The 11,648-nt window shown below is 31.0% G+C and overlaps 1 protein-coding gene across 1 annotated transcript; it reads right to left on the reverse strand.

Annotated features, from left to right (window-relative positions):
* Positions 1 to 3,318: 3,318 nt before the first annotated feature.
* On the reverse strand, positions 3,319 to 5,423 carry LOC114409477 (zinc-finger homeodomain protein 1-like). The gene is made up of 2 exons (XM_028372959.1): positions 4,496 to 5,423; positions 3,319 to 4,209 (listed from the first exon to the last, which is right to left on the reverse strand). The coding sequence occupies exons 1-2, from the start codon at positions 5,235 to 5,237 to the stop codon at positions 4,187 to 4,189; spliced, it is 765 nt and encodes a 254-aa protein (XP_028228760.1). The 5' UTR covers positions 5,238 to 5,423; the 3' UTR covers positions 3,319 to 4,186.
* Between the last annotated feature and the right edge of the window lie 6,225 nt (positions 5,424 to 11,648).

The raw sequence follows: 11,648 nt of genomic DNA on the forward strand, positions 1-11,648 counted from the left end.
AATATATTAAAATTCAGTGGGATGGAATTCAAAATAAGAATGAAAATGTATTAACATCATTTTTTCAAAAAATGTTTTCCTTTTTTAATTTCTTAACATGTGCTTAAGAGTATTTCTCAATACTATCCTTTATAATATGTTTTAAATAATTTCTTTTATTTCAAAAATATGCTATTGATTAGTGAACTTTCATGTTGCTTCTTTTGGTCTGGTCTAGTTGTACAAAGCAATGATATACGTATGGAAATCTTCACATCATTTCCATACTTTACCCTTAATTTAAGAAAAGAAAAACATATATGTAGCTTATTTTATCTCTCTCTTGGTAAAATAATATTGTTAAAAAGTATTTTAAATTGATATATTGTTAAAATATATGTAGCTTATTTTCGGAAATAACATTCCTTATAACTTATTTTTTTCTGGGTGCCTAGTAAATAATTTCTCTTTCATTATGTTAGTTATGCGTGCCAATGATAATTAAGGAAATTTGCTTATATATCAACTTAACCAACTTTCTTCTACCTATTTGATTGTATATATGATAATGGAAATCTTATAAACACACACACATCAATATGTCGTTCTAGATGTTTAAACATGCTAGATCATCATCAAGTTATCAATTATATATTTAATTTTTTTTTTTATCCTTGCCCTACAATGTTATCTAAGTGCTTAATGAAAGAAACTACACAAATATTTTTCACAGCTTTAGTAAATGATAGGAATGCCTTAATCTGTCCCGTTTCACTAACCCTGATACATAGTTGATTCTAAAGTGTTCGAGTTTTAAGAAACTAGAGTTGATATATTTTAATAATAGACTCTGATTTTATTTTGGATTATTTCAATCCGGCACACCATTCTATATTTTTAAAAATATATATAATTATATATTAATAGTAAAACTTTCTTATTCAACTGATAATCTTTTAATTCATTATAAAATTAATATAATTTTAAATTTGTCCTGACCCATCTCACGAATGCCCGTTATTATTAACGAACATTATCACTATGTTTTGACATATAAAAAAAACAAAAAAAACATAATTGCACCAAGGCTGGTTCTACATATCTCAAGAAATATGCTGATAGAGATGGAGAGGGACAAAGAAATATTAGATGAATTGATGGATCGTACTTAAACAACTGAAAAAGCATGGCGTCTCCTGCGAGTTGTAGCAAGAATGCGCTGATTTGACGCGGTTGCAGGTTTTTGGAAGAGATATGTGTTTCATTTAATTTTATTGCAATTGAATGATCGAAGGGAGCATATAGACAATATCCGTTAAGTCATGAACATGTTTGTAGGAGAGTTACGGATATGTAGGCCTTTGTATGATGAATCTGACTGATCAATAAACCAAAACTTGAACCAAAGAATTATTATATTATATTTGTGGGGAAATTAAAAATAGGTAAAATTGTAAAATTGATCTCCTATTTTATCTCGAATTACGTATTTGGTCCCCTTATAATTTAATTCAAAAATTTGATCTCCACTTTTATAAATCCTTTCAAAATTGATCCTAGAAGCTCGATTTGAACGTTGACTGTTAATCTCAGACGTTGACACACACGCGGCATTGACACGTGACTGTCAACGTCTGAGTAATTCCATGTAAAGACTTCATTTTTTGTAGGTAAAATTACACTTTTGGTCTCTCAGTTTTACTCCAATTTCGATTTTGGTCCCACTATAGTTTAATTCTCACATTTAGTCCCATAGTTTTATAAATCCCTTTATAAATTGTTCTTGCAAAATTGGTCTTTTGAATGGTTTAGCCACTGGTGTTAGAGACATGGTAGATCTTGATAAATCTCACACTTCTTTTTCATCGCAAGTTTTTCACTCACTTAGAACCCAGAGAAAAATCACTTTTTGTCTTTCTTCTACTTCCGGGGTTGTTTAACTTGGGAAAGTGGCGCATAAATCCCACCTTGGATATGAAATTTTCAGATCTCTTACTTTAATAGGTTTTGTAATAACCCCCTATTTTTTTTTTCTTTTTTTGCTTCCCCATGCGATATTATGTGTATACGACTGCTTAAGTGGCTTATGTATGACAATGGTATTTTTGTTTGAAATTTGAAATACAACTTCTTCAGTAATGAAATTTGGTTAAATTTATAAAGGGATTTATAAAACTGAGGGATCAAATGTGCAAATTAAATTATAAGGGGACCAAAATCGAAATTGGAATAAAACTAGGGAACCAAAAGTACAATTTTACCTAAAAAAATGAAACTTTTACAGGGAACCACTCAAACGTTGACACGTGACATTGACACATGACATTGACACGTGACAATCAATGTCTGAGGTTAACGGTCAACGTCCAAATCGAGCTTCCAGGACCAATTTTGCAGGGATTTATAAAAGTGGGAAACCAAATTTATGAATTAAATTATAGGGAGACCAAATCCGAAATTGGAGATAAATTGGAGGACTAAAAATACAATTTTATCTAAAAAAATATTTTGATATCCAAAGCTATTTGACACAAAGAAAGTGAAAAAAATAAAATATAAATATAATAAGAAATATGATGTGATAAAAAAATTATTGATAAAATATTTAAAAAAAAGTGAGTGTTGAAAAATCATAGCTCATATTTGTGTGTGGACCACAGATGAAGCCACGCAGCTTTAACTGATGCTCGATCAAGACTCCCCCAAAACAAGCAAAGCATCTTAAACGTGCAATTGGTAATGGGAAGGCTTTGGACTACTTAAGAAGGAAGCTGTCCATAAAAAAAGCATAATATCCTGCTACTATAATTGAAACATCACAACCCCCCCATAGTTTTGAATTAGGGAGGTTACAAATTAAGTAGCACGGTTCTTCCTCTTTCCCCAAGTAATCAACCAGGTCCCCCCTTTAGCATGCATATATTAAAGCTCAGCCATAAAGCTAGAAACAAACCATATATAGTTACTACTTACTACATTCATTAATTAACTAGCTAGCTTGTATATGTATGTATGTTACTTAAGATTTTTAAGTACTCCACCTTCTTAAATGCAAAGTTCAACCATGATTGTGAATGAGAGACGTGACTGAGATTCTAGGGATCCTAATAGATTCTCTCTAAACCTCATTGATGATAGTAGTTCGAGAACTGCAGCAAAAGAAAATAAAGGTTGTGTAACTCGTGTCCCTAATTTAATTCTTCTACTAGTATGCGCTTATAGAGCTTGTTTGTTAACTTAATAGAAAGGAAAAGTTGGTCAGAACAATGGAAAAATTTATTCCAAGTGAAAAATAGAGATATTATGGAAGGAAAAGGAGGAGAAAAATCAATCAAACACTTGAATTATTTCCCCCAACATGAATTTATACCCCACGCATAAGGATTTGAGTCTTCCAAATTTGCTTTCCCCCAAGACAAAAGAAAACATTACAAAATAATGCTTCAGAAACTTCACAAAACTCGCATGCAATAAAATAAAACATTAATTACAACAGTCACTTTCCTCGCTCAGACCCCAGGTCATGATGAAGAAAGGAAGACGCAACCATACTAATACAAACAAACTGGTTCCTGTTCAATCTCCTCCACAGTGAATTCAACATATAACAACTTATGAAAGTGTTTCTGATTTCTAGCTCGTTTGGGAAAATAAAAAGCAAAGAAATTCAATATACATTCTACCCCCATCAAATAATTAATGCCCTATACCGTCTATGGGTTACAAACACCTGCCAACTAAACCACTTATATCTTATATAGTATAAATTATATATTTCCTTTATAGTATAAATCAAAATTAAAACACGTCAAGTAAAGGAGGCAAGAAAAACAAATAGGTTTCAGCTGAAAAATTGAAAATGCATGACGGAGATGCTGAAATGAGACACTAGCACGGGGATTTCTCTCACTTTTTTTCAGTGCGTGGTGTGACCCAAAAGGCTTGCCGTTAGCCGAAGAAGAAGAGAGAGAGAGGAATTGAATGAAAGACATGAAAAACGGAAAATGCAGGTGAGTGTGATGAGAACGCATTGATGCTACCGAGGAAGTTTCTGCTTCCTAGTTCCTACATCTGTCTTAGGATAGAGTTATCATCATAGTATCAGAATAGACAAACAAACTAAATGCCATCTTAATTAAACCTCCTCGTCATCACCTTCATCTTTATAGTTGATATCATCCACCCGAAAAAAAAGGTTCCAAACGCTTCATGCACCACCGTTGTAACAAACTGCACAAAAATACTAAAACTAAAACATGTCGTAGTCACCATGAGAAAAAAAAAAGATAACTAATGAAAGACTGCATTTTTGGCACTGAAATGAAAATTAAAATTAGTCCAGCAGCAATAATTAACCTTACCTACATCCTGACACACTAAAATTAACAGCCCTTAATAGAAAAAAGGGAAAGAAACCCTAAAAACCAAACAATTTTGGCTTTGGTGAAGATGGTAGCTAGCAAGATGGAAACTTTTCTTTATGTTTTTGTTGTTCTTCCTAGCTAGGGCTTCTTACCGAGGGTGTGCTTGTTGTTATGCATCCAAACCTTGAGAACGTGACGCTTGACACCAGTTTCGTCGCAGAAGGCTTGGACCACAGCCTCGTCGTGTTTCTGAATCCTCCACCCTAGTTTCTCAGCAAGTTCAAGCATTTTGTCCTTTTGTTCAACTGTGAACTTTGTTCTGAACCGTTTCTTGGACCCTGTTCCTCCTGCACTAGGGTTGTTCGAAATGTCTTCCTGGTCCTCACGCGTGCTCTGAGTTCCTCCGCCGCCGGACGTCGACGGCAACGCCAGCGTCCCCCCCACCGCCGAACGGAGTTGTCCCCCCATGTGAAGGTACCCCGCCGGATGCCGGTAGTACCCCGAAAACTGCGGCGGCGGAGGGTGGTGGTGGTGGTGATGATGGGGAAGAAAGTACGGGTCCCCGCCGGAGAGGGAGACCACGGCGGAGGAATCCGCCTCCTTGCGGTGGAAGTTGCGGTGGCAGCTGCACGCGGCGCATTTCAGCGCGTCCAGCGTACCCTCCATCCCCGCCGCCATGAACTCGCCGCAGCCGTCGAGCGCGTGGCCTCCGATTCCGACGGCGTGGTTCTTTAAACACTCCCTGTACCTCGCCCTTCCGCAGCCACCGCCGTTGCTGCTGCTGCTCCTCACCGGCTCCGCCGCAACCGGAATCTTCATCTGGGTCGGATCGTAGCCCGCTCCACCACCCATACACAGCTCCTCCTCCTGCTCCTCTTGATCCTCGAATTCCATTTCGCGAAATTCTCCAAATTCGTTAACTTTTTTTCAATACTTTTAATAATTAGTGTTGAGGAAATATGGGTGGTGGGGGGGTCTCAGACTCTCTCTCACTCTCTTAGTGTGTGTCTCTCTCTCTCTTTCTGTCTTCGTGCTTTCTTTGTCCAAAGGGTGTATTCGTTCATATACTTTTGCGGTTCTCTGTTTTCGGAGGACACGACAATGAGAGCATAATATACCACTCTCTCTCTCTCTCTCGATTTGTCTTAAGATTGTCACCTTCAACCGGCTGTCTCCGGTTACTCGATAATTTTTGGTTTTCACCGCTTCCAGATTAATGGATACCTAAAATTAACCGCGAAAAGTTTTCACTTTCGGTGACCGTGGTACTCTCCTGCCTGAGGAGGAGCATGGGGTGAGGACAAATGACAAAAAGGCTAGATAGAGACATTAAACAGAGTTTAATTTTGAATTATATTAAGTCAAATGTTAATCAATATTTTAAGAATATTGTTTGAGAAATTAAAAGATTTTTTTATTGATATATATAAAATTATGTTGTTGATAATTTTTTTTATGATTTTCATAATAAATATTTTTTTTTAATTTGTTTAATCAATATTCTACTTATGCTGATTAGGAAGACCCTTATGTTATTTCCGAAAATAAGCTACATATATGTTTTTCTTTTCTTAAATTAAGGGTAAAGTATGGAAATGATGTGAAGATTTCCATACGTATATCATTGCTTTGTACAACTAGACCAGACCAAAAGAAGCAACATGAAAGTTCACTAATCAATAGCATATTTTTGAAATAAAAGAAATTATTTAAAACATATCATAAAAGATAGTGTTGAGAAATACTCTTAAGACATGTTAAGAAATTAAAAAAGGAAAACATTTTTTGAAAAAATGATGTGAATACATTTTCATTCTTATTTTGAATTCCATCCTACTGAATTTTAATATATTTAACTACTTATTTGATAATTCCATAGCAGGTGTGTTTAAAACACATTGTTAGCATAACTCTAATATATAGAATATAAAGATGTCATCTTTGCGGATAGTAAAATCATAAAAACATGTATCGATCTCTTTTGTTCACTAAAGCAAATTATGTAAAAATAATTTTATCATGCAATAAAAATTACATGAAGAAATGTTGCTGAAGAAAAAAATAGAGAATTTATATAATAAAAAGATAGAGAATGTGGGATAAAATTATCAATACTTTTAATATAATTAATAATAAGAAGAAGAAGAAGAAAAGAAAATATTATACGGATAATACGACCAAAAACTGGAGACAGAACAAAATCATGCCACGCGCTCCACCAAATCGCATGACAAGCACTGAAACTGAAAGTCTACGGGTTCATTTTAGGGTGTTCCAGACTGCACGCATTCCAGTGCCTAATAAAACGAAGTGACGTCGTATGGGACTCGTGCAAGGAGGCGCGTGGGGTGGCGCGTGTAAAAATGAAGCAGAAGTAGATTTGTTTGTTCCCACATAGGAGGAATCAAGCGAGAGCGAGGGCCAGAGGGAGTGCGTGTTGTTAATGTTATAGCTGTAATCTTTGTTTGTAGGATTGCTTTTCAGAGAAAGAACAACAGCAATAGTACAATTTCACACGTTTGGATAATATCTTTATATTTTTCTTTATTTTTTTTATCTCTCTTATTTGTCATATCCTTTATTTTTTTATTCTACTTTTAATTATCTCTCTCTCTCTCTTTTATATCTTAGATTAGACTAAAAATTAAAGTTTACATGTATGATTTATCCAAAGAACAAAGGGAATTATTACATACGAAAATAAAAAATGTAAGTTGTCGGCATTAAAGGCAGCTCTTGCTACGTGCGCTCTTTTCCGACATGGGTGACGAGCTTTTGGTGTCAAGAGGAACTTCGTTAATACACTAATTAAAACACGATAATGTTAAACAATTAAAACTACAATTTTCTTTTATAAAAACATATTATACTGAACATTATAAATTCTTTTAAAAAGTATTTTTATATATTAGACATTATATAAGAATGTTTGACAAGTTATTCTAGTAATTTATATGTTTATTCGATTAAAATAAACTCATTTGATACGTAAGTATATTCTTAATAATTTTTAACTAGCTTGTATTAAGAGTCTTTTACTCTTTTCGTCTCACACTAAGTGTCTTGTTAAAAGAAAACAAAAGTTTTAAAACAAGGGTTATTTTAGTTTTTTAATTTAATATTAGTTTTTTCTATTTATACTATTAATAATGTTTTACCGCATTTTTTCGAAAAAAATAATTTTGTAAAATAATTTTTATCTAATTACTCCAACTAAATTTAAGATGACACTTATTATAAAACGGATATAAGAATTTACAAGCTACTAAGTTTTGTATTTTTATTTTTATTCTGATTAATTAACTTGGATGTTTTATATATAAAAAAATAATTATGAGTGTTCATTACTTTCAATAGTAGTAATAAATAGCCACACTTAAAAAGGATTAAGCATATAAAATTTGAAAAAATATTATCATAATTTTAAGATGATAAGTCATGAAAAATAAATTTATATATTTAAATTGAATATTATATACATATATATAATTAAGTAATTAAATATATTATTTTACATTTATTAGTTAATTCATTTGTTAATTTTTATTAGATACTTTCAATTTAATCAATTAGATTATGAACTCTCAACTTTTCCATTCTCAATTTCTAACTTGCAAACTTTTTAGTAGCTTATCTAGTTTTGTGAAACACACCTAAAAAAAACCTGTTTAAATTGACTATAAAAAAAAAATACCAGTTTAAAAAACTGAGGTGAAATAAATACTAGGATTGGATGGACTTTGGGTTTGGGGCATTTTGATACAAAACGCTTTAATTTATCATTTTGTGATGTAGGAGCCAAACGACGGCAGTTTAAAACAGAACGACGTTATGGGGTCAGCATCTCTTCACCAACTAAAAGCACACTCTTGACTGGCGTGAGAAACTGAATATAAATGCTAAGGCCACACATCGCAATCCATAGAAAGCGTTATGGAAAATAAAAAGTTGTTGTCTTCCCCAATCTTTGGAAAAGACCACCCAAGCTTACTCAAACATACCAAGTAGTCAAGCACGCATATTTCTCCTCTAGTGCATATAGACAATAATGTATAAGGATTTGTCATGGTTCGTCTTGATTTCATTATTCTACAATTTTAATTAAACCAGTTAAAATTTATTAAATTTTAATTATAAGCTTTAGAATACCGGCTCTATAGTGTAGATAAAAGTTTAGACAATATATAATTGATACGGAATGTACTAGATCAGTCATATCAATGGATAATAACCATTCAATCCCCTATCTACTCATTAACTAGATAATTATTCATCTAATTAACTACGTTCTTGATTAATCTAGAGTACTAATAAGATGGATTGCTTCCTATTTGCGGCTAATGAGCAATATAACGGTGATGCTTGGAAAAATTGTTATGCTTATTAAATCAGCAACGGCCGGATTAACAAACTGTATATTAGAACAAAGAAATTGCTTAATTGTGAGTAAGAATATGGTGAGAGATTTCTGTAAAGTGTAAGGCAATCACTCAAATTTTCTACCATATGCTATGGATGCTTTAATTTCAAGCAATAAGACTGCTTGTTCAATGAACCATTGCTAATGAAAGACAACACACGAAAAGAGTTACAACCTTAATTTCTTTCCTCCTCTCCCTCTTGTGTGTCAAATTTCAAGAAAAAAAAATCATTACAACTTTGATACATTTTATTATACTATAAATTAGGGTTTACCGCCTTATTAGTCTCTAATTTATTTTTTTTTCTGATTTTTGTTTTTGTTCCCTATTAAACTGTATATAAAGCAGATTTCTGTATACTATATTAGTTTTGTGACAGCAAATAGAATATATATATTTGGTCATGATCATACAAACAAATTATCATTAAACTAAATAAGCTACTTTTATTAAAAATATATATATATATATAATAGATAGTAGGTCGCTATATCATAAAACAAAATAAATATACGACATTAAAGAGTATCAATTTTACACTAATAACCCCCCCGCTATGATCAGATAAGAAGAAATAAAATAAATACGAATGATAATGCTTTTATTAAATTAAAAAATACAAATATGTCTTTTTTCTTTTTTTTTATAATTTTTTTTCTCCGTAATTTTCTTGTCTCTTTACCCTTCACACGGTTAAACTCAGATTCACTAGAAACTTACGTCAACGTCAGATGGATTTTACGAAAGATGACCATATATAATAATACAGCAAAATAAAACAAGAACATACAGATTCCATCTAAAAAATTATTGTGTGTACTCTAGACAGATCTCTGACTTATCTATTTTCGTTTGAAAAAATTATTCTTATACAATTTTTTAAAATTCACAAGAGTTAAAACAAAGATGCACAAAATATATATGAAATAAAATTGAAGATATAATAAATAAATAGATAACAAGATCCAACTCCCTAATGTTTAAAATGATAATTAAAGAATAAATAACAAAAAAATGATTAAAATTCATATTAAAAATCAAGGTTGAATATGTTTTTTATCTTTAAACATTTCTATAAAATTCAGTTTTAGTCTGTAAATAAATTTTTAGCACAATTTTTATACGAGAGTTTTTATGGTAACAAAAAAATATGAGGGTTTTGGTACTATATTTTTTTAACCAATAAAATTATCATATCATATATCTTTTCATTAATTAACTTTTTTATACATTTTTTTTCAAATTACCATTGATTAATTTTTAAAAAATTAAAAATAAACTATTTTAAATTATAAAACTTTGATTAAACATAAGTTTAAAAGTACAAACCCTAATTTATTTCACCAATATTAACACAAAATATTTTTCATAAGCTTAACAATCACTTAAATTTATATATAATAAAAAAAATTGATTGAAATAGTTGTAATTTTAATTTTTTTAAATATTTTAATTAATCAAGAACTTTAAAAAAAACAAAAAAAAATTCTTTAATCAGTGAGAAGATAAATAACATGACAATTTTATTGGTTAAAAAATAACAGTCACAAAATCCTCACAATTTTTGGGACATCATGAAAATTCTTTTTTAATATCTCTTGTCAAGTTTGGGCATTTAGTAGCAACATGGCATTCATGTTAGCAATCTCTTCACTTATCTCATCATTATCTAGTCTAACATAATAGTCTTGTAATTTTTTGAAGCTATCTTTTTAATCTCTTATCTTCTTAAAGTAGTTAATGAAGTGAATTTAGATAATAAAAAATTCATAATATAATTTACTAAAAAAATTTATACATAACTGCTAAGTTAGATTAGTTGATTAAAATTAAATTATTTTAGTAGTATTTGAATTTCAACTTTGATCAAAAATAATTTTTGATCAAATTTTATTTATTTTTCAATTAAATTTTAGATTAATCAAATTTCTCTCTCTGATAAATCAAAAGGATAAGAAGGAAAAAAGACTGATTACATGATAAGTTAAGTGTTTCTAACATATATAGCTGTCATGTCAGCAATGTGACTATAACTTCATAACTTAACGTTGAAACTTAAAATTTAAGGAATAAAAATATTGATGCAAAGAAATAATAAAGATAAAAATGTTAAATTTTTTATTTAGGAACCAAAAATATTTTCTAAAAAAAACAGGAACACAAGCATATTTAGCGCTATAAATTACTGTGAAATAGAGTAATAATATCATTTTAATATTTACTTATGTAATCAACATCATATTTTGTTCTAGAAAAGATTTGTTTATGTGAATGTGATCTAATCTAAAATATTGAAATGAATTGTAATGTCTAACCTATTTTTTTAGGTCAAAGCAAAGATCTTTTTATGTTATCCTACTGCCCATTTTTTTCCTCTTCAATATTCGAGAATCATAATTATTAGTTAAAAGTATCAAGACAGTATAATGTCCTTGAAAATCTTGGTACATGGTTACCCCCACATCAGTATTTGGGCATACACAACATCTTGAAGGTAATCGGATCGAATTTGAATCTACTAAAATCACTACATAATCCTCAAGCCTGAAGCATACATTGGGCAGAGGTTAAGTTATGGACATCGGTTGACGATATCACACGGAGACTACATATTTCAACACTAATTTATATTTATAAATATAAAAATTATTCTATAAACAATATAATATGTATATTTCTCCCTTTTCAATTTATCCAAATTTCTAATTCTGTTGATAAGAAAAAAAGTAAAGAAAAGAAACTGTTTTGGATATGGGAGGTGATGGGCAATCTAATCACATCAAAATCTGGAACGGCCCCCAATAATTGATGCAGAACGAAAGGGCCTTCATGACTCCTTACTCTGTTAACACGAGTCTTCAACAGCAACTTATATGTTATCATT

This window comes from Glycine soja, chromosome 1 (assembly GCF_004193775.1).
Source record: "Glycine soja cultivar W05 chromosome 1, ASM419377v2, whole genome shotgun sequence".
In the NCBI taxonomy this organism is placed as follows: Eukaryota; Viridiplantae; Streptophyta; class Magnoliopsida; order Fabales; family Fabaceae; genus Glycine; species Glycine soja.

What these genes read in the sequence shown, in the direction of transcription:
- LOC114409477 (XM_028372959.1), bottom strand. Translation starts at nt 5,237, where the DNA reads ATGGAATTCGAGGATCAAGAGGAGCAGGAGGAGGAGCTGTGTATGGGT. An exon ending in TAACAACAAGCACACCCTCG is followed by an intron (nt 4,210 to 4,495) that starts GTAAGAAGCCCT and finishes ATTTTTGTGCAG; the next exon opens with TTTGTTACAACGGTGGTGCA.